This window comes from Tasmannia lanceolata, unplaced genomic scaffold, assembly GCF_043159265.1.
Source record: "Tasmannia lanceolata isolate RefF3 unplaced genomic scaffold, GAP_Taslan_0.1 ptg000005l, whole genome shotgun sequence".
NCBI classification, from domain to species: Eukaryota; Viridiplantae; Streptophyta; class Magnoliopsida; order Canellales; family Winteraceae; genus Tasmannia; species Tasmannia lanceolata.
Window position 1 is genome coordinate 22514370 of NW_027518682.1, and position 23396 is coordinate 22537765.

The 23396-nt window shown below is 39.2% G+C and overlaps 1 protein-coding gene across 3 annotated transcripts; it reads right to left on the minus strand.

Moving 5' to 3' along the window:
- Positions 1–1730: 1730 nt before the first annotated feature.
- Positions 1731–17408, minus strand: LOC143877990 (mRNA capping enzyme family protein). Of its 3 annotated transcripts, none has more exons than XM_077380362.1 (13): positions 17202–17408; positions 16919–17055; positions 14419–14487; positions 14042–14113; positions 13315–13416; positions 12842–12898; positions 12234–12372; positions 11364–11428; positions 11174–11224; positions 10764–10826; positions 3713–3836; positions 3359–3420; positions 1731–2197 (listed from the first exon to the last, which is right to left on the minus strand). In XM_077380362.1, the coding sequence occupies exons 1-13, from the start codon at positions 17275–17277 to the stop codon at positions 2099–2101; spliced, it is 1116 nt and encodes a 371-aa protein (XP_077236477.1). In that variant the 5' UTR covers positions 17278–17408; the 3' UTR covers positions 1731–2098. The 3 variants fall into 3 exon arrangements, with proteins under 3 accessions (XP_077236477.1, XP_077236476.1, XP_077236478.1); XM_077380361.1 differs by having other exon boundaries at positions 16919–17058; positions 17202–17405; XM_077380363.1 differs by lacking the exons at positions 16919–17055; positions 17202–17408 and adding an exon at positions 16613–16724.
- Between the last annotated feature and the right edge of the window lie 5988 nt (positions 17409–23396).

Below are 23396 nucleotides of genomic sequence, written 5' to 3' on the forward strand. Positions count from 1 at the left end.
GGGTCGATTTAAGATATATGGGGTCGATTTATCACTGCCCTATACTTCTCCTGCAATCCAAACAAGAAGGAAAAATATGAGTGGTGAGAAGTACAATTGCAGCACACTTGTTCAAAGTACTAATACCACTGCTTCATTTGAATCTCTCATACCCACAGGACCAGAGAAAACTAGTCTAATCGTTCTCACGGTCTCCCTTGTTGCCTCCACTGCTTACTGGGCCTGGGTTTTCAAAGATCACAAAGGACAATATCTCTGTTAGAATCCATGTGGTTGGTCACATAGAAATTCCACGTACTCTAGGCCCTTTTTGTTTGGATTGCAGGAATTTTCTTTTTTGAAAAAAGTATGTGAAGGCAAAATATTTTCAAAAGTTCCTACTTTATTTACAAACGGAAAAAGATTACTTGAACCATCCTCATTCAATTTTTAATCAAGAAGCCTCTGAATTAACCACAATAATATTATTTTTCTTCTAGATTGTGGAAAGAAAAAAATTTACCGAGAGAAAAGTTTCCATCAGAAATGTCATTCTTGCAATCCAAACAGCTCCAAACTTGTAGCACCGGAAAATCTTGTCAACATTCGCGGATAGGTTATTCTGTTGATAGCAGTATCCTAGTTACATTAACATTTTTAGTTATACCTCTGAATATTCTGTTATGGAAGACACTTTGAAACCCGAATCATGTGACATGTGACATGTATGAGAGAGAGTGAAGTGTGATCGGCACATATGACATTTACTACATAAGCAATGTCTGGCCAGTGACTGTCAGATATTTCAACCCCCCAAACTAAGGGCATGATGTCTCATCTAGTAATGTTTCACCATCATGTAAACCCTATTTGACTATTCTGACAGCCGGTTGTGACTCCAATATCGTTATTTGAGTCACAATAGGTTGTTAGTCCAAAAGTGGTGCCCAATAATCAGTTTTGGACTCACAGTTGGTTCTTAAAATCTAAAACAAACGGGGCCTAAGCATTTGGGTCCTGGGCATTGAACATCCGAAAACCACAGACATAAATCTAAAACAAACGGGGCCTAAGCATTTGGGTCCTGGGCATTGAACATCCGAAAACCAGAGACATAAACATGTGCCGGGAAGGGTCTAATCTTAGAGCCAGCAGAGAGAAAATGGGAGTTCTGGGCCTTAGGATGAACACAACTGTGCCAACGGTAACAATGCCGAGAAGAAGGTAGAGACAGAATAAATTACAACACCTCGCAAAAGAAAAGCCTGACTCTTGATCTGAACAACCTAAGATCTGGGATCCTCTGCTGTTAAATGTGCATTATGCTTGAACATCCATTTCATTCCCTTCTCGTCTATCTAATAATATACCAGGCCTGAACAGGCCATGAATTGTGAGAACATCGGGGAGGTAGTTGTGTGTAAAGGAACATGAATTTCACCATTCCTTCATGACAACACAACTGTGGATGTTCAAATGTGTAAAACTAAAGCAACAGCATTATCCTAAATACTTGGCACTTTGAACCAACTATGATTGTGATATGAAATTTAATAGGGCATTTAGGCAAGGGGTCTTCGTCTTAAAGCTAGCGGTGCTTTTAGATGTAACGCCTTGAATCTTCCAAGTACTCGACGTTTATGGGTTTCGAGGTAAGGTGATGCGTCCCCCTCTTGTATTTTTTTTATCCAATCAACACATTTTAAGGTGCCGGCCTGGCTCGCTAGATAAATTCCGGGTTAAAAAAGATATAATTAAAACTTGTATTAATTTCTTTATTTCTGATCAAATACAATTTCAAAATAGTTAATGGTGCAACATAAATATCGTCCATACAGCGATCACACATTTTCACATTCATGTAGTTTTGCTATGAATGTTGCTTGCTTTCCCGTCCCCTTGAAAAATAAATTTAACCATTTCTGGTTTCTGTTAGGCTTACAAAAATTTTCTTGTTGGACTCAATAGCGTGTAAACAGCGTACTGGATTCCTTCTGCTCTCTGTAGAGAGTTGCCTCTACCACCATCTGGCCTTTCTATTATATTATGTTGGCCGACTGGTGTTGCTCTAACATTGCCACATAATGTTACACTGTTGAAGGAGATAACCAAGATCAATTCATGTATCGCTGTGGAGGTAGATGATGTCTTCCTTTGAGATCTGCATCTGCCCCCTGTTTCCTCTGTTGCTCTTCTGGTTCGAATCTGGTTGGCCACGCTGAAAAGGGAGCCAAAACCAATTAAACAAGTAAATAACATTTCCTAAGGAGATGGATGAAATCTTAAAACTTAAATGCTCACTCAATACATATTGTATTGTCTGGCAATAATCAAGGAGCATTCTAGAAATTAGTTTAATCATTTCTGAACTAATGGATTGCTTTCCAAAATTTGTTATGGTTATGGTTAAATTGGGGGTGCAACTCGGGTCGGGTAGAGGCCAATCTGAACCCGACCCGAGGAACCCCTTTTTCCAACCCAAACCCACCCCGAGTTTTTATGCTTAGTAAAAATAAAAATGATTAAAAATATCGGGTTTCACTCGGGTCGGGTTGCCCAACCCTTCAACCCGAACCTGACCCGACCTTTTTTCGGATTGAACCCGACCCGAGTTGCACCCTAGGTTAAATAGAGGTTATGCTCCCTCTCCTTGAAATGCATTTATCATGGGGCTTTACCTTGATAAAGCAACATCCAGTCCATTTTGAAATCTCGCAGAACAATAACAAGATGGAAGCAGAAAGATCGGTTTGATGATTTATGTCAAAACATCCAGTGTATTAGTTTTCCAAAATTCACCAATAACGTTGTGACTACTACTATGACTTGCACAAGTCATAGTGCACAGTGAATCTGCTTCACTTTGAATAAAAAATGTACAAAAGAAGAGCTCTTCGGATAGACCAATCGCCGAGTCTTTTCGATTAGCCTCATCCACATGGTGGTCTGCCAAAACAAGCCTAATGACTTTACATGTCCCACATGAACAGTAGAGATGGGAGTCAAGGGGTACAATTTCTGAAACTGATTACCATACACATGTACCACAACCACATCGGGTTATGGCAAATCCTGGAGTACTGTGACTCACTCAAGTCATATAGCATTTCTCTAAAGTTATTGAGGAGCTAAGAGCATAGACTCAAATATGACAAGCAATCTAGCAAAATGAAGAAATGAAAAAAGATATAAAAAATAGTTCGTATTATGTAGGCCAGAGATGCTACTCAACGCAACTCAACAAAGCCTTTATCCCAAACTAGTTAGGGTCGGCTAAATGAATCCTTTAGAAAAATTTCATGAAGGAGGAGGTCAGAGATGCTAAATACAGAAAAAAAAGACCGAAGTAGTGACATTTGAATTATAGTGCATCAATTACCTTCTTCAATACAAATGCCAAATAAAGGTAAGCGACTTCCCATTCATCCTGTGATAGTGTGCCTGTGTTACAAAACACAGAAATTGTTAAACAGTGCCTAGTGAAATTAGAAAATCAAGAGCGAGTTGAATATAGCCCTTTCCTGTAAAAAGTTCAATCATCTAAAGTAGGAGGCTAAAAAAAGGAAAGAAAACCACCAAAACAAGCATTTGGAGTATAAATAAGGAGATCAAAATGGCTCAAACTTGATACTCCAGTGCAAAGTAGGCCCAAGTTAAAGGATTTGACTTAAGAGTCCTCCTCCCAATGCGAATAGAAGGGAAAAAAAAACAATCTAAAACAACGTGGACTCACTGGTATCCTGATTTCCATCACCCAAGGCACCAAGTCTCCGCATGAGATCAGCAAATTCAGGCTTTTTCAAGAACTCATCTAAAAATTCATGGGAGTTCTTTGCAAGAACAACCTCCAAGTCATACTGCAGTTAAGTACGAAAACATGTAAACTGCATGAACATGAATCGCATCTGTAAACCATGAGAAAGGCATGCTGAGATGTTTGACTGTTTTGTAACAGAAATCATAGTACATCTGTAAACCATGAGAAAAGCATGCTGAGATGTATGACTGTTTTGTAACAGAAATCATAGAAGGGGAAGCACAATTTACTTGAGCAATAAGTCTCAAAAGCATCGCAGGCCTAAAACACACACTAATAATGCATTCGAGTTAGGGGTGTTCATTATTCGGTCATAACCGAACGTTAGGGGTGTTCATTATTCGGTTATAACCGAACCGAACCGAACCGAATTGGTTTGGTCGGTTCGGTTATGTTTTTTTCTTTTTCGGTCCGGTTCCGGTTTTTTTTTTTTGGAAATTCGGTTATTTGGGTTCGGGTTTGGTTATCTAAAAAAAAAAAAAAATCGGTTAACCGAATAACCAAAATTATGGATAAAAACCATTATTTTCCCAAAAAAGTGCTATATGGTCACTCTGTAGGATGATCAAAACTGTCCATTTGATTGATCAAAACTTAATTAGGTTGTGCTCAAAAAATCATTCCCATAGGATGATCCTAGCCCTCTGATCCAAACCGAGATTTTGCTTTTTTTTTTCCCTCTTTTTCTTGCACTATTTGGTTATAACCGAATAACTGAATTTTTAATCGGTTCGGTTTCAGTTCGGTTTTTGGAAATTTTGGTTCAGTTTTTGTTTTTGAAATTTGATAACCGAAATTATTTCGGTTATCAAATTTCGGTCTATTCGGTTCGGTTATAACTGAACGACTACCCCTAATTCGAGTTTCCCATAAAAAGAAAAGGAGAATTCAAAAACAAAAAAGAAAAAGAAAAAGAATTCAAGATGTGTTGCTTGATTCAGATTTCTATTTTTGTTTTGAATGGTGGAAAAAAATTATTAAAGAATGCGAGAAAACATACAACGACATAGATGGTCAATCAGACACGAGGGAAAAGTCGAAGAGGGGAGGGCGGCCTCATCCAAAGGGAAATGATCACTAACAAACAAAGAATAGCTAAAGACACCACTCCTAGCAAGGGAATCTGCCTTGGAGTTTTTTTTATATTTTAAAGACGACATATTTTCATTGATAATAAAGAAATTACATTGGGGACCAGGAGTCTTTCCTGGCATTACGAAATATCAAGGAAGACCGGCCAGGGCATACCCTGTGCCAAATATCTGAGCAAAAACAACGAGAGCAAGGTGTGGGCCCTTTCTTCTTGCATTGACCATGGTCGAGCCTTATATCACAACTAATACAAGAGAAACTTTACCCGACCATGCCTTGCTAGAATCCAGCACTACAATCCTTCCAACTATATCCATCATCTTCGTCAACAACCTCCAAAAAACCGAATCACTTCTCGAGCAGCAACACCACCACATTACTTTCCTAGTACTGGAAACAAACCTTATATGGGACAGATACCACTGCTATCTTCCCAATCTAATATTATAAGATAAAACCTTAACACAGACCAACATAACTAATCATCATGGATTCCACAATACCCGACTTCCCCTTTGACCATCCCTTTTTCCTTCCTCATTTTTTAATATGAACATTTCTCTAATTCCAAGAGAAGCTGCTCAATCTCAAGAGACTCCTCATATGGAATCTTTTCCCCTAGGCTCTTTTTCCGACGAAGAAGATCTTCCACCCTCTTATCCCCTGATACCTTATCTTCTTCTTTCTTTCTTTTCATCTTCCAAGAACTTGTTGAAAAAAAGGTGCTTGTGCATCGGCGAATGGGTTTCATTTACATTGTAAGTACTCGTAGGGTTATAGTCTTTGGTCGATTGTTGGCAGCCTCCTTAAAAGATTTTTATTGATTTTTCAGGAAGGTTTTAATCTTTTCTCTTGGTGTTGGAAGTACCTTGGACGCCAGTTCTTCATTGTATATCAAGGCCCGCAGTTTACTTAAAGTTTCTTCCATTTCTACTACGTCAAAAGGATGCTTCCGAGATTGAAGCTGGGATGACTCACTCAAGTTTTCCATTTTTGAACGCTCTAGCTTCTCTTTTTTCTTTCTTTTTTTCCTACTTTGCTAAGAATAACAAAAGACAGACGGAAGTATTTCCTTTCATCTATTCGCTTCATGACTGCTTCCCGAAGACTCTGGGCAAAATCAAAAGGCCAGGTGTCCCTCCACACCCCAATAGCTTATTCTAAGTGCCCCTAAAATAATTAAACTTTAGAGTGGCCGTCACTCACCCTGACCAATTCCCCAAAAAGCTTTTATGTAGCCAAAGTAATCATTCAAATCGTCCCATCTTAAAAAAGCTTCTTCACCTTTCGGAAAAGATTTGAGTTATAATTCCAATACAAGAGCCTTTATAGAGTACTAAGATCCTCGTCTGACATATATTTCCAATTTTTATTCCTCTCTTCTGTAAGAAGCCAAAACCTAATACCATTTAGCTCAACCATGTCAGAAGCTAGATAAAATCCAATATCTTCACCCAAAGAATGTACAGGCCTTAGGTGTCCAGCGTCGATACCAAGGTAAGCCAAAAATACCTTTTTGATATATGAGGTTTCTCCCTGCCAGCCCCAATCGGGGTCAGTCAAAGATGAGAAGGGAAGCACATTTTTGAAAGGAGCACCCTGCACTTTTCCCGCTCAAGCTCCAACAGATTTGAATTTTGAAAACAAAGGGCCAGACTCCGACGACTCGATGGTTTTCCTGACCTGGATTTTACGGGAGGGTTCTGGGCGGTTCATAGCCTGGACCACCGTCAAGCAGCCCGAAATCTCCTACCCAAGATTCAGGGGAGGCTTTGCCAGAGGTAGAAAGGGTCCCGGAATAGGGGAAGATTCACAAGGCTCATACGGATCGGCCTCAGGAGTCCGATGAGGTCCCTTTGATTCCTGAATTATGATACCCACAATGAAACAGTGGCCAGAAATCCATAGATTGACGAAGGGATAGCTCAACTTCCATCTCGGTGCAAAGATTTTTGACCGATACAAAACTCATACATTGATTGTAGTTACCTTCCATTTTCACCTCCAAAACCGGTCCAAAGAGGTTTCCCAAGCCTTCAACTGTTGAGGTAGCCCAAACTTGCAGAGGGATGCCATATATATTGACCCACAGCATCTCGGATCCCTGGACATAGACTTGATTCCAGGTGGAGAGGGACAACAAGATGCTTCCGTAAGCCTCGTCTTTCTTAGCCAGAACTCCGGAGGCCATCTCCACCGAATCAAATATAAATAAAGCTTCATCCTTTGATAGAAGAGAAGGACAGGGGAGGGTAGGGTAGGAATGTCCCAAAAGATTTTGGCCCAGAGCCAGAGATCCTAGATGGAGCCAGATAAATCTTTTCTTTTTCCTATCAAACATGTACTTAGGGTATTAAGTCGTGTTTCCACCTCCGGCCCTGAGATGGACAAGGACGGTATCTCTCCTTCAACAAAAGAGGTGATCAGTCCAAAATCAGGCCAACAATCTCCCTCCTGGGCCACGGTACCCGAGTCCATTGGATTCGAGGGCTCTCCATTCTTTTGAAGCTGGGTGTCGCCCCCGGAACGCGATCCCACGTTTCGTTCCTCTGCAAGCGCTCATCTCCTCGAGCCTGGCGTCCTGCCACTTCTTATGTCTCCGAGCCTCCTCATAGCAGCTAGGCTCAATCTCCTCGATCATCTGAGACATCAAAATATGATGCACTGCAGTCTCTTGGTTCTTAGGTAACCGAGAGATAGGATACCTTGCCGAACGTGTCTCTCGTTGCTGCGTCATACAGCGGGTCAGCTCTTTATCCAGGAGACACCAACGACATCTACCCCGTCATTTAAAATTTAGGTAGTTGCAGGATGAACAGTACCAGTCCTCTTGTCGCCACCACAATTTTACTTTGTTTCTTTCTACTTTCTTCTTCTTTTCTTTTCCTCTTCCCTTCTCCTGGCACCATCGGCATTTACTTCTCCATTTAAAATTACAGTAACCACAAGATGAGCAAGACCAATCCCCCGGCCGTCCATCCCACATTCTCTAATGCTTCTCGGTTTCGGTTTTGGCTGCCATAAAAACGAAAACGTTCAGGTTTCAGGGGGGAATTTCAGTGGAAATCTTGCGACCTTCCCTCCCTTTACATTATCTTTCATAGGATCTAATCTGCATTGGAGTTTTAGACCAATGGGAATGGTGGGAAGTAATGGCGTGGCCCTCAATGTGATCCAACACCTCAAGGGTGTTGGCAAATCTCCATAGAAATCCCTTCCCATCCATTACCCATCAAATCACATTAAGGGAGTCACTGTCTACAATCCAAAGGTTTAGGGAGAAGAATATTGATCTTAAGAGTCAGCACCTCTGCCTCATCCGAGGGACCAAAACCACGCATCTAACCGTGATATCATGCCCACGAAGAATGTCTGGCACACTAGAATTTTGATAAAATGACAATCCCTACGTTTTCCCGAGACTTAAAAAACATTGAAATATCTTCATATTTTATTTTTTTGAAGTAAATATATCATGAAAATAACACGATAAATTCATGATAGAGATACACCATTCCCGAGAAATTCCTGAGACATATTTGTGACTGTTCCGGCAAACCTCAAATTACTGACGCTCGAACGATCAAAGTTGAATTTAAGAACAACAACAGGGGGGGCCACGTGAGAGAGAGGGATTCACTCATCAACACACTTGTCTGATTTGGGTCCCAATATCTATTTAACCCATGTGCCAATCGTCCACATGACTAAGTCGACTCGCCTTTACGTTAGCCGAGTTCTAATAAAAAGTTGTAAAAATCCTGAGATACACCATTCTTGAGAAATTCCTGAGACAAATATATGTAACTATGCTCCGGCAAACCTCAAATTACCTATGCTCGAACAATCAAAGTTAAACTTAAGAACAACAACAACAGGGGGGACCACGTGAGAGAGAGGGGTTCACTCGTCAACACACTTGTCTGAATGGAGTCCCAATAACTGTTTAAAAACTCCATATGCCAAATGTCGACTCGCCTGAGTCGATTCCCTTCTACCTTTAGCTGAGTTCTAGTCTGACTGCAAGTTTTTCCCAACCAAGTCAATCAAAACTTCTTTGCCTTGCACAAGACACTGAAACATTGATCGTGTCAAAAATTGACTCGCCCAAGTCGACACCCTTTGACTACAGTCGATTTCTTGTCCAAATTTGAGTTTTGAAACACTAGCCCCAAGAGAACTGAAGAACCGACTCTGAAACGCCTCTGAACTTGTCAGCATCACAACCCAATAGGTACTGGAAGGAAAGACCTCTAAACTTGACACCACCACATCCCAATAGATACTGGAAGGAAAGACCATTTGAAAATTTAATGCGACAATTTACTGTCCCCCTTGAAGGTCATGTTTCCTTTCCTTCAACACCATCCAAAGCACAACTGACAAAGCCACCTCATAAAGTCTTTCGTCTAGCTAAGGAGACGATAATCAAGCTTCATTCAAGTTATCAATCCGATTCGGTAAGACCTAGGAGACCCCAAATAGTCTTAAAGAAGCTGGTCCAAATCTAAAATCACAATATCACAATGAATTAAAAAATGGTCAACCAACTCTGATGTTGTGTTGGACATGATGCAACAGTTGACGATGATCTGGTTCCTACTTCTCACCCATGGGGGAGTCAGTATCTTCCACACATTATGTGAGGGAACAAAAGGATCGACAGGAACACCATTAAGACACTATACACGGACTATAAACACTCTATAAAGTGTGCAACTAAATCCTCTTCGCTGTCCCAAAAAATCCTTCTTAATCTAACATCCAAAACCACCCTACCAACATCTCTACGAAAAAGAATCTCCGAAACGCCTCACTGAAATAATCCAATCTGAAGAGCCTAGAAAAGGCTTCCTTGAGAGGACGATCACCATCCCATAAGTTGTGCCAAAACCAAATTTGATCCTCGGATCCAACACGGAATCGAATCATTATTTAAAAAGTTACAAGTACGGAAGATATCTCTCCACACCATTAACACCTTGTGATCTAAAGTTATCGCATGACAACCAACTGCCACACCCACAGCAATACTTCCCCACTATCATCGCATGCCACAAGTGGGACTATTCCTCACCGAAACGCCATAGCCACCTGGCAAACAAAGCATTGGTGATCACCTTTAGACTTCTAATGCCAACACCTCCCTCCGCTTTAGGCTTGCAAACAAAATCCCAGCTGACCAAATGATACCCTCAACTTTCTTCTTAATCATTCCAAATGAAATTCTTCTGGAAACGCTCGAGCTTCTCTATTATACCAATTGGGCAGTGGAACAAAGACATGATGCGAAAAATTAGAGAAGATGGAGAATAAGTGAAGAACATGAGAGCATTTCAGTGGCTTCAACCTAGTATTTCGGTGTGAAAATCATTTAATGTAAGTTGTATTAGCCCTCTGGATGTGCTGTTTATCTAAAAACTTTCCTCTTTCTTGTTTGCTCTTTACATGTGGCCATTCTTCTCTCATTCTCTGACTTGAATAGTGAAAAAATACATGCATGTTGGTAGAGAGCTGAGGGGACTATGCATCTTTTGGTGACGAAATAACTCAAGCTATTTCAGGCACAGTAGAAGCCAAATAGTTTTAACATGTGTGCATAATTGTATGCCCTTGACCAAAATATTAGAAACCTCCTGAATTTCCTCAGGAAGAATGTTAATTACCGTACTATCTACTTAGAGCTGGTGCAGCATGTTGAACGTGCTAGGAAAACGTGCTATGACAACAATCACTATATGATACTATAATACAAATGCAACTATGATGAAAGATGTTGCCATTAAAAAAAATATAATGAAAGATGTTAGTATATACGACTATAAGACCACAACCATGTAACTGAAAGGTATTTCTTGGGAAAAGAAATTCACACCTCTTCTGCTAATGATTTGAAAACTTGAAAGGGAACAATCCATTCAGGACAATCCACTGCATCCTGCAATAATCAGTCAGTTCATTTTAGAAATATGAGATCGTCTCTTGCTATGTTGTTGATAATTAAAATCTTGACGAAGTGTAGCAATGGGTCTAACTGAAGTTACAGAACTAAATTGTAAAATATTGCTTGCATATGAAAATTTAAAATTAGTGCAAACAATTGTCAAGAGTACAATGACCAAATGTATCACAACAGCCTTAAATTATAATACTCAAAGTAAGTCTTTCATAAAATAATAACTCTAACAGATTATTCATGTCAGAGTTATAAAGGGATTAATACTTGTGAAAGAATTATTATCAATGCCACCACGAAAATTAAGATTCACTTCCTCCAAGCTTTACCTCTAAGTGGAACTTGTATTTGATGCCAAATGGGCTGGATGATTTAAATTTCTGAACCATGCAAAAACACAAGCATTGCCATTAGTGTCTATGCTGAATAATCATGTACATGTTTCAGTGATAATTGTCTCTTAATGAAAGTATACAGTATACCGATCCCGATAGAAGCAGGAGTGGTGTAATTGTTCACCTTATGAGCAAATTCCTCATCAAAGGAAATCAAGTAGACGCTATTTCCAAATGTCAGTCCTTCAGCTGCATATTCTCAAAGGGAAAAAGCATTTTTTAGTATGGTGACAACTGACAAAAGGGCCGGCTATGCCAAAGAGTCTTGAAGATTAGGTAAATTTAAGACATCAATGAATTCATCAGCACAAGAAGATACATAAGACCAAAAGAGAAACAATATGTAAAAAGACGTAAGCAAACACCTTAGGATTTTGGACATGCAAGTAATGAGCATTTATCTGCATGGGATATGCCCCTACATACTACATAAGTGGAGAAAACCAAAGGCAATCACTCAACAATGCAGCAGAAAGTTCCATCAATGTCATCAGTTACCTATCACTAAGTCAAAGTTGTACATACGAAAAGTTTTTTTTTCCTTGCTGGAAGAAAGCATCCCAGCCAAGCGATGAAGGCAAACATTTGATTCTTCTTCAGAGTCAAGTGTCAACAATGACTTCGGCACACACTCACCGTGCAATCAGTGGGTCAGTGGCACCTTTCTTAATGGGGATTAAGATGGTCCCCATAGCATTTTTTATTCGGGAAATGATAAATTCACCCCTTTTCTTTACACGGGACAGCCAGCTTGAGTGTATGTGGAAATCAGGCCCGTTGAATCCTTCCCACGTGAAGTACATCAGCCCCTCTGCAGTCATAGATACACTGGAGCTGGCTGTCCCAAGTCAATAAAGGGGTGGATACATCACTTCCCTTTTTATTCACAAAGCTCGATGAGATCTAAAATGTTTATTTCAAATCACCACCAAATCCAATATAAACTTGCAGAGACTTGGTAAATGCTAACAGAGACATGGTATGAAATGAGTACCTTCTCTAAGCTTTTTGACAATAACATTTGCATCTGGCATTGTTCCAAAAAAGGTGCCACCTGGACGAAGTAATGAAGATATATTTGCTAAGGCCTGTCGTGCACGTGCCTCCGTGGACCATGAGTAATGCAACGCAAACTGCAGAGTTTAGACTATTTTATTAGTTACTTGCCATTTAATATAAAACAATTATAAAAACCATCTACAAACAGGCCAAACACCAATTCTGCACATTGCATGATTCATTTATCCAACTAGCATAAGCTAGCCGTTCTTATTTATTAAGAAAAACTAAGTGATCATAAATAGAGTGGTAAAGCATATTTAGAAGATATAGTAGTTAAGGTGTATGTTTTAACTTTGAAGTTAAAGGGAACTGGTTATTCTTTTCTGCTTCAGGTCAAACACGGGTTTTTTCAAGCGTGCCTAGTGAAAGCTTTTTAACTAAATGGAACTAGCATTTTTAAGATATTTTCTGTCACCAATAAACTCTGAATACTAATTACGGACATGACTTTGATTAGTACTGATTATCTTTTAATGCAAAGAAAATATAGGACAACTGTCCGATGAAGGAAAGCATGTTTCATGCTAACAAACCTCTCACCTGACAGCTGCATATATCGAATGGTGCATCATCTTCCAAAGCTTTATCCAAACGAACCTGAGATCGATCACACAAAAAATAAAAGTCATAATCACCTTCCTTGGCATATTAAGATATTGTATTGATAAATTTCGAAGTTATGAACACTAAACTGGTGTTAATTGGATGGCCTAAACATAAATACCATTCTAATCTAATCACTGCATAGCCATTAGTACATTACACACGGTTTCTAGTATCTAGATTTGAAAATGGGAAGGTGATAGTAGTCCTTTAGATCAAGCGATGCAAACACAAGTAGGCTGACCAGCAAAATAAACCTTTTTCAGTTTTCACTCTAGAAGAGGCATATTTTAAAGGATTTTTCTGGTAAAGAAAATAGGGAATGAAATCATCCCAAGCCTATCCCAATTCCATCAGAAAATAATGCACATCCTTGTAGCCAAACTGATAGAACAAGAAAATTCAGTTACCTCAAAACAATCTCCACAGAAAAGGCGAGCTGGAAATGTAAACTTTTTCCTGCGCAAATGATGGTCTGCATCACCATTGTAGCGAGTCCTACAGTCTTCTATCTGAACAAAATTACAGAAGGTAAAAATAAGTCAGTTATAGAAGCTTGCAATGACAATGTCTATACCAGCAGAAATAGAATATAACTAAAACAGTTAGAAGACTTAGTAGAACATAACTAAAACAGTTAGCCGACTTGGTGCATATGATTGTATCTTAACACGAGTGAAATTATCAAGGGTAGTGCTCCCATTACATGCATGAACATGCAAACACCATATAAAAACTCCTTAACACAAACTCAATCATACATAAAACACGATCAACGGGATCCCTAATTCACTCTGTCTTTCTTATTTTATAGAGAACTTCAAATATTAATGGCATATCCTTGGAAAACATAACATATTTACAGAACAACTCAACATAGTTCCACCAATCAAAAAAAAAAAAAAAAAAAACTCAGCATAATTCCACCCAAAGGGAAGGATGGCACGATGGTGAATGCCACCATCTTTTGAGCATTAGGCAAACTTTTTTTTTTTTTTGGGGAATCATAGCAAGATTATATTAAAAACCAAAGAGCAGGGGGGTAACAGAACATTAGGCAAACTTCTTGTCACTAAAAATTTAGGGAAGACTAACCACAACCAAAGAAAGACAAGAATCAATGAGTAGGTACATTACCGAGCCTTCAGCAATATCAATACCAACATAGTATCCAATCTTCGCCTTGTCCCATTTGATTAAGTCGCCTCCCTGGGTAAGTAGATGTCAAACTGAAAAACTTAATGATGCACAAATTGAAAAAGGAAAGAATTTTAAATTGGGGAAGATTCATGAAAGTCATATCCATGATTGATAGAGGTGTTGAGTTCATGTAGAACCTTTTAAAAATCTCCAAACAGTGAGATAGAAATGAGATTTTCAAATGTAAAGTTTCTTGAGTTTGAAGCAAGCATATTAACGAAAGAAACCCATGGTGAAGACCTTAAATTGATATTGCCACATTTTCTGATAATGAATGCCATTAATGAACAGGAGTCACAATGTTGGGTACCTACCTTTCCACAAGCAAGATCAAGAACAGCATCTCCTCGGCGAGCATAAAGATGAATCAAGACACTTTTAGTCTGTGGGACAAAAAGAATAGGAACCAAAATAAATAAAGAATCAACTCAAATATATCAAACCAATATATATGATCAATGGATTACATATGTGATCGTTACATCCAAATTTAAGAGGAAAAATGTCATTTGAGATTTCTGAGAAGAAGAAAATAATTGCAATGGAGAAGAGAATGAAAGGAAAACCACCAAGAAAGAACCCTACAAGGAAAATGAAGGTATAGTATTGCATACATTTCATGACTCTAGATGGATATAATTTGCAAAATGCCCGGCACTTCTTTACAAGCCTGGAGCGTATAGTCATACATCAATCCATCCTCGATCCTGCAAACTCCAGCTAGACTCAATTTTTGATACTCTACTCATCGAGATCAATTCTTGTTGTTCGCCTACGGATTACCTATCCTTTTATTTTTGAATGGTACCAATTATTTATCCTATTCAATTTTCAATATTCCCATTTACTATTTACGGCAATGAAGAATATAAATATCACCAACTTGTTTGTCGCCGCCATTCAAGAAAACCATATCCTATTTTTTAAGGTTTCATTAAGCATAGTAACAACATAGCATGAAGCAACTGAATGTCCTAGAGCAGATGAAATGAGATCTTGCACCATGACTTTGAAGGATGAAAGTGGTGGAAGATAGATATTGAAAGGGGGAGACAGATAGAACATGCCATTTCATTTGATACATCGAGCTGAATCCATACAGCAAAACAGTTAAAATTAGCAGTTGGGAAACTAATTGAAGGATGGATAAAACCAAATAGGAATGGTTCCCCAGGTAATGAAACAACAAATATGGTACAACATTAAAAGATTATAAAGATGACACGGCATTGGTTTTTTCAGCAAAGACTGAATTTGATCAACCGGCCTATGTCATCGAGTTTATCGCCATCTGATAAAAGGGCTGTGGAGATAGCGGTCGAGAAAAAGATAGCCTCTTTGGCCCAAGAATGATTTAATGCGGGTAAAGCATATCCTAGAAGGAGAAATAGCTTGCCCAGGGAATTCAAGTACACACCTCAATCAGATTTTCACTTCCTTCTATCGAAGTTGGAAAATTACAAGAATGCCCATAATTAAAGGGAAGTAAATGCAGCTGCCATTTGGCTTTCAAGAGATCTCAAATGCAACACTGCACATGTATACACCTTCAAATACCTCCTTTCTTAGATGAGCAATTTCAATAGTGAAAGATTTTAAGTTTCTTAGCACCTTCATTTCGGGCTACCTTCCAAGTGAGCTTAGGTTCAACATGTCTTCTTTGGAATGAAGACAGCATCCACATAAAATCACACAATAGAAATGCAAACAGAAAAAATCCTAACGGGGCTGATCTCCACGGGGATAGAAATACTTGAATAAGTTGTTCCTAGGATTGGTTATCCTACTTGGCTAATTTTATCTTGAATAAACCCCTGGGCTTGGCTACCGTGATTGTATAGTATATCCTACCCATAGGGACTATTTTCTATGTGAAGACATTCTTGATGCCAAATTGGGGTAGCACATACTCTTTCATGGCAACAGTAGAATGGAACACACTGAGCAGTCCTCACATTTGTGACAAGAGCGAATGCGTCTTCTAAGTTGTCCCATATTGTTGAGATCAGAGGATATCCCTTTGCTCGAAAGTGACTTTTTATATTTTGATTTGATATGTCAGCTTGAAATTTGGATTTGTATATCCTCGTTGAGTTAGGAGTCCTAGTCTTGGTTAGATTAGAAGTGTAATTGGGTGAGATTAGAAGAGGAGTTTGAATAGAGTTAGAAAAGGTGTTTTGTGTAGGATAGGAAGTCAAGGATGAAGGCATTGAGGGCCTATAAATAGTGGGCGTGTGGTTTGTGTAGAGATCACCTTCTTTATTGAATAAAATACAGTTTAAGTTTTCCCCTTTACCAACGTAGGCCCTTGGATGCTCCGGTGAGAAGAGGCGACTCGTGCCCAATTGATGGAGTAAAAAGAGGTAGGGGCAGACCGAAAACAACTTGGGTAGAAATAGTGAGGAAAGACTTGATAGGTAGGAACATAACAGAGAACATGACCTTGGATAGGATAGAATTGAAGAACCCAACTAGAACCAGGATTAGAGCCGGGAAGATTCCTTTCACCTTCTTCATGAAATTTTTCTAAAGGATTCATTTAGCCGACCCCAACAAAGGCTTTGTTGAGTTGAGTTGAGTTGAGTTGAGTTGTGGATTCAATGCTTCCTTTCTTCCTTCATACGATGTCGTCAACAAGAAAAATTACCTGTAAACAGTGGATGTAGAGTTTTACCCTAAGCATCTTTGATTAGAAAGTTAAATTTAGCCTAACAGATGCAATATGTAGAAAAAAAATAAATTACATGTAACTTGTTATGATGACCTAAGAGGAAAAGGGCAAATTTCAAAAGAGGGGAATAAATGTAAACATACCCAATTGTTGAGCTTCTTCAAATGAATGATGGGACTCGCTTCTCGTTCTTCAAGTGTCTGATTAGACCTCGCGCTGTAATGGTCTGCCACTTTCCGTGCCAAATTTTTCGTGCTCTCGTCTTCCAAAAATTGCGTTTCTCCTAGCAATCAAAACATAAAAAGACCTAAATTTTAGTGTGCAAAAGGAAAAACACTTTCCATACCTAACCTCTGATATCAATTAAAATCGTCAGTAAAATCACCATTGAAATTAAAATGGGGAAAAGGTTTTCCTGAAAATTACCAGGAGGATTCAACCGACGTATAGATTGAGGGGGGCCGATAGATGTGGACGCGTTTTCCTCGTATCCTCGCTTCATTCTCTTATCAGAACAGAACAGAACAGAACAAAATCGATTCCTTTCTGCTTTTCTGGCGCTATTCACTGAAAATTTGGAGGAAACCCCAATATTGAAGAAGAAGCGGGACAGAAGAGAATAGAGAGAAAGGGCTCAATATGCTAGAGTTTATAGCCCTTTTGTTTTTCCAAACAAAAATATGAGTGGGTGGGAAGTTCAAGTGGGGCCCACTTGTAATATGATCCATACCATTCACCTGTTAGGCTTTTGCTATGGATGGCCACGCATCAAAATCTACTCCCATCCCACCATTCAGACTTCTCTGCTTTCCAACCGTCAAATTAACAAATACAAATCCAAATATGGCAACTTGCATGATCAAATACCAAAACTTCCATTTTCACATGCTCCCAAAGAATAATGATACGGTGCCCAGCAGTGAAGTCCGGTGTGGGAGTACCGTAAAAGTACGGCCCTTGATATTTGATCCAACAGCAGATTCTGGTCTACTGTTGGATCAAATATCAAGGGTGCTACTATCCAAAGTGGTCTGCTGTTGGATCAAATGTCAAGCGTGGTGTTGGATCAAATGTCAAGCGTGGTACTGGTCCCAAATGAAGGGACAATAAGCAGTCTACACTGAAAGGGGCTGAATTTATCATTTCCCAAAACAAAATTTAAAATTAGGTAGCCGATCGGACCCTGATCGGGTTTTAGGCTTTTGGGGCCAACTCGAGGATATTTTGACCAGTTCTTGACCTGGTCGGACCAGTTCCTAAAGTTTTCCTATGCAATGAGCCTATTTTTAGGGTCTGTGAATTGCAGTAGAAGTGTATTTCCAAGCTTTTCGGTCGATTTACACATTGTTCAAGGTTCCTTTCCATCCCCACACTTTTTTTGAACCGTTCTAATTCCATGTGAGACTTTTTAAATATGATTTAGAACTTATTGGTGGTCTGAATCAAATCAATTTTGGATCTAGAACCCTTAGAAAACTTTCGAACTTAAAAAATAAAGCCTTAATACATTGTTACGTGTCTCTAATGGCCCTTTTTCCAGGGTATCTCTTGCCAGCACTTATAACTTCAAGGGAAACTGCACATGAAAAAGGGCCATTAGAGACAACAACAAAAATTAGGAGAAATCATTTTTTTAATGGCAAAAAAAATCAGGATAATTCCTGTCATTATACATTGTGGAGAAGCTTAGAAGCTTCAAAAGTTTAAATTTGAAAACATAAATGAAGAGGATGCCCTGCCTTCTCGAGGAATTCGGAGGAAGAAAGCCTAGCTAATAGATGCTTTCTTTAAGGTTTTCAGTTGGGAAAACACTTCCGAAACAGGATTTCATGTAGAAAATAAAGAGGAAAGTATAATTGAAAGACGATTTGGTCATTTCTTTTTTGATAGGTAAGTCGGGGTCTAGCGGGGACCCCTACCGGTTAATTAAAATATGAAAGACATTACAATTAAGTGTGCAAAACACTAACCCTATCACAAGAATAGGCGTACAAACCAAGAGAACAAAGACTAGATCTATTCCTAGATACAGTATCTAAAGAAAAGTGAAAATACAGAGGATCTCAAGAACCACAATAACCCTTAATGTTCCAGGAAGTCTATTATCCCCTTACTCAACTTACTGATTCTCAGGCTCTTTCTCAACTTTTGTTAGTTTGTTCTTAGTGTTTTGTCTCTACTATTATGGGAGGATTCTCGTTGAGGAATGGGAGAGTACTTCTTTCTTCTCACCTCCTGCCACACTTCATCTTCCAAATCGTCGTCTTCCAAATTGATAGAGAAATTATGAGGTCGCTCTTTGCTTGTTCTTTGGGGATCTGGAACTGTATTTTGGTCCAATTCATTAATAGTAGGCGAGTTCACTGAGGATGCTTTGGAGTCTTGATCTTCCTGGCCGTCTTCGTCCTCCTCTTTATCTGTGTGGGGATGATCATCATCGTCGGTGACAAGGTCCTCATCTTTGGAATCCTCTAGGACCAAGAATGCATTCTTCATGGAGGCGTGGAAGGTTATGGGTTGAATTTTATATGGATATGTATCTTTTTGGTCAGTTACCTCCTTTCCGTTTTATTTTTCAGGAGAAGGATCCTTTGCTTTGTTGGTGGGGAGCCATTCCTGTCAAGGTTTATTTCTTTGGATTTTGTTTCTGGACAAGCCTCGGATGAATGACTGAAGTTCTTACAAGAGGTGCAAGAAAGAGGTCTCCATTCATATTCAATTTTTTGATAATGAGTTCAATTAGGAGTTTAGATGGTAATTCCTTCTTCCATTAGGAGTTTAGATGGTAATTCCTTCTGGATAGCTTCCACTTGTTTCCACCCCATGCACAGACGGGCATAACTCAGCTTCTCGGCTTTAGATGTATGAGTATCCATATAAAGCGGTTTCCCCAAACTGCTTGCTATTTTACTAATTCCTTTTGAGCTCCAGAACTGTAATGGGAGACCTGGCATCCGAATCCGAACAGAAACTGAAGTGAGGGATAGCTTTTCCATGGTGGTTTCCATCGACCATTTTCGAAGGATCAATGGCCTTCCGGCATATGAGTGGTCATTAGCCTCGAGGACTTCGCTGCAATCTTCTGGGCAGACGAATTTGAATAGAAAAAACCCAATGATGAGGATGAACAATTTGAGTTCTCCTTTGAGCTTCCACTTTTGAGAGACAATTTGGTCATTTCCACATTGTTTATCTGCATTTCATGAGAATTTGAGCTCGCTTCCTTGTCTCCTTATGCAGAGAATTTATATGATGGGTAGCCGTGAAAACACTGTGAAGTCTAAAAAAAGTAGGTACGGCCCACTTTTTTTTTATGATCCAAACTGTTCATCTGTTTGGGCACAACATAAATAGGTTGTGCCCCAAAAATCAGTTCCATAGGATGATCCTAACCCTCCGATCTGTAGAAGATTCCATAAATGACTTGAAAATCTCCACAGTTCAGATCGGAGGGTTAGGATCATTCTATGGAACTGATTTTTGGGGCACAACCTATTTACGTTGTGCCCAAGCAGTTGAACGGTTTGGATCATAAAAAAAAGTGGGCCGTACTTACGTTTTTAGACTTCAGGTGTTTTCACGGCCACCCATCATTTAAATTCTCCCTTATGCATGTGTCACAATATAGGATTCCGTCTCATTTTTAAACAAGATTCCATTTTGCTAGCAGCCCTTCTTAGTTTTATAATTAAAAAGGGGAATGCCGACTCAAAAGTGCACATGTGAAGCCGTCCTCTCGTATATTTAGGAGATGTTTGGATGTATGTAAAAAAATCAGAATTTTTTCCATGAAAAATGGAATTTTTAGGTTTTGGTAAACACATTTCCCAAGTATTTTATCCAAAATAAATTGTTTTTATTGTTATTCAACGAAAACTGCAAACCTATTGAACCCTGGAATTTTATTCTTTATAATTTTTTCATATAAAATGTTATTATCCAATTTTCTTTTCCCCAGATCCAAACGCCAACTTAGAGCAAAAAAAAAACAGTGATTGCCATTAAAGTTTCACAAACAATTCATGAAATTGGGCATTTTTTAAAATTAAATGCAAATGTGGGGATTAATTTTGCATTTTTTTACCTTTTTGAGATGGCAAGAGCTATATTAATTAAAGAGAAAGCCCCAGGACCAAGCCCATCTTGGGAGACATAATACAGTGAAACAAGGCAAAGCGTTAATCACAAGGAAGAAAATCAAATATCTCAAAAGACGTCCGATTCACAACATCCCTGGCTAAACGATCCACCCCACTATTAGTCCAACGACGAACTTTTTGAAACAAACAGGGTGACCATCATTAGCATTTTTTAGTAAAACTAATAAAAAGAAGTTGTTTTAGTGGGAATTCAACCAATCTATTATAGAGGAAGTCTAAACTGAAGGGAGCCCTTGCAAAAAAGAGGTGAAAGGGCTCCCCCATTGACAAACACGATGGTGATGTGCAGCCAATGGGGGAGCCCTTTTACCTCTTTTTTGCATGGGCTCCCGTCAATTCAATCTAGAATTCCTCTCTATTATATTATATCATGATGGGGGTTTCATTGTTCACGCCCACTTACAGTCCCCCTATCCAGCCTTCCATCCGCCGTGGCATACTTTTCACAAAACGCAAAACAATTTCAATAAAACAAAACAAATCTATGCGAATCCTGAATTTCTCTCTCTCTATCTCAGCCCAATTTCAACACTCGAAAATCTCTGCCAATCCCGAATTTCTCTCTCACCCCAATTTCAACAAGTTCAGTCCTTTTAACGTGAACTATTTCTCTACCAAAACTCTCTCTCTCTCTCTCAACAATTTCAGTCCTTTTAACGTGAGCTATATCTCTACCAAAACTCCCTCCTCTCTCTCTCTCTCTCTCTCTCTCTCTCCATGTTACGAAAAACGGAAAATCAGGCCTTAATTTTCGTACTTTTGGAATCCGTATTAGTTTTCTTCTCTGACTCTTGGAAACCATAACTCAAAAGTGTTTTTGGAAACCTTAATACTAACGTTTTCTTTATGGTCGTGGGCTATTTCTCTACCAAAACTCCCTCCTCTCTCTCTCTTTCTCCTTCTTTACGGGTACTGCCTATTTAGTAGCCAACGAATGAACCGTCTGGATCATCCTAAGAAGTGGGTCCACTGTACTTTTTGGAAGGTACACGACTTTAAGGCGCACACAACATATAAATTATCAGTTTGACAATTTGGTATACAACTACAACATAGTGGGGCCCACTTCTTGAATTGATCTGAAACGTCCATTTGGGCTTGCTTTGGGTCATATTGCCCAAAAATCATGCCAACGATGCAATCTCAACATCTACCGAAGGAGGAATGCTTTAATAGGGTGGGGACTTGATTACAATATAATGTGGTGCACAGATTAGTAGGTCCCACTATCAATTGATCTGAACCGTCTACTTGATGGGGCCTTGCGTATGTTTGCGGGCCGGATTTTAATGCACCTGGGTCCACTGGATCATACAACGTGGGAAATCCCATGTGCAATGGGGTCTATTAATATCTTTCAGCGACATATAGAATTTTGGTCTTAAATTTTGATTTAAAATATGGTCATAAGATAAATATTAACGCCGGGAATTTTGGTCTTAAATTCCTAACATAGCGGGGCATTCCAAGATCAAGACCATTGATATCCCTCTAGCTACCATCACGGTGTCAAGCCTCTTCTTTCTTCTCTAATAAATGAAGTTTTGTTGTGAGACTTGGGTATTTATCGTAGAAATTAGGGGTTTTATAGAGTTGGGAAAGGTGGTGATATTAAATGCCCAGTCATTTTTCCAGACCGGAAAATGAGTTGTACTCTTGCCTTGCGATTGTTATGAACCGTAGGTCCAATATCTTTGCGTTTATTTATTGTACAGCTTAACAACCGTAGGTCCAATATCTTCTTTATCATTCTCTTGCATGACCTTACCGAATTGTAAAACACATACCATTGCTTCACCCATTTATTTTGTTGTTCTTTAATTAATTTTTAATTTTCCCCCGATCTTAAATAGAATAGCTTCCAAAATTTGACTACCATTCCATTGTCTTAGTTGTGCCTTGTAAAGAAAAGAGGCCATATAAGCTCTAGCTAGCTACACTCAGATTGAAGTCCGTTACAAGGCTTAATCCATTGAACCACTCAAACACTTGAAGCTGCAGTTATCAGGTGGTTTTCCTTGTCACCGGTTAGCCCACTAACCCTAAATAAAGACTCTCTCTCTCGTCACCGGTTTTCCTTCTCACCGTTAGGAGTGTCAATTGCTTTTCCTTGGTAAGAGCTATCCGAAATTCTGAATGACAACTAATAAGCGAAGCCAAATGCCATTGAGAACAACTTGGAGGGATGAGCCGAGGCTCTTGATTAATCTCACCTCGTTTAGGCCCTGTGTTTTGTTGGATTTGGAGAACCAATTGTGAGTCCACAATTGATTATCATACTCAAGTTTACTTTTAATTGAATTCAATAATCAGTTTTGGACTCAATCGGTTCTCAAAATCCAAAACAAATAGGACGGCCGTTGGCTTTTGTGTGTTTGGCTGCACAAAAGCCAGGATGGCTTAGGGGTTTTGCTTGACATTTGAGTGTCACGTCTGCAAAATCCTTGTTTGGTTGCCGATA

Coding starts and splice junctions, on each gene's coding strand:
- LOC143877990 (XM_077380361.1), bottom strand. CDS start 17,277: ATGAAGCGAGGATACGAGGAAAACGCGTCCACATCTATCGGCCCCCCT. Junction 14,488..16,918: donor TGAAGAAGCTCAACAATTGG/GTATGTTTACAT, acceptor TTTGTCCCACAG/ACTAAAAGTGTCTTGATTCA. Junction 13,417..14,041: donor TTGATATTGCTGAAGGCTCG/GTAATGTACCTA, acceptor AATTTTGTTCAG/ATAGAAGACTGTAGGACTCG.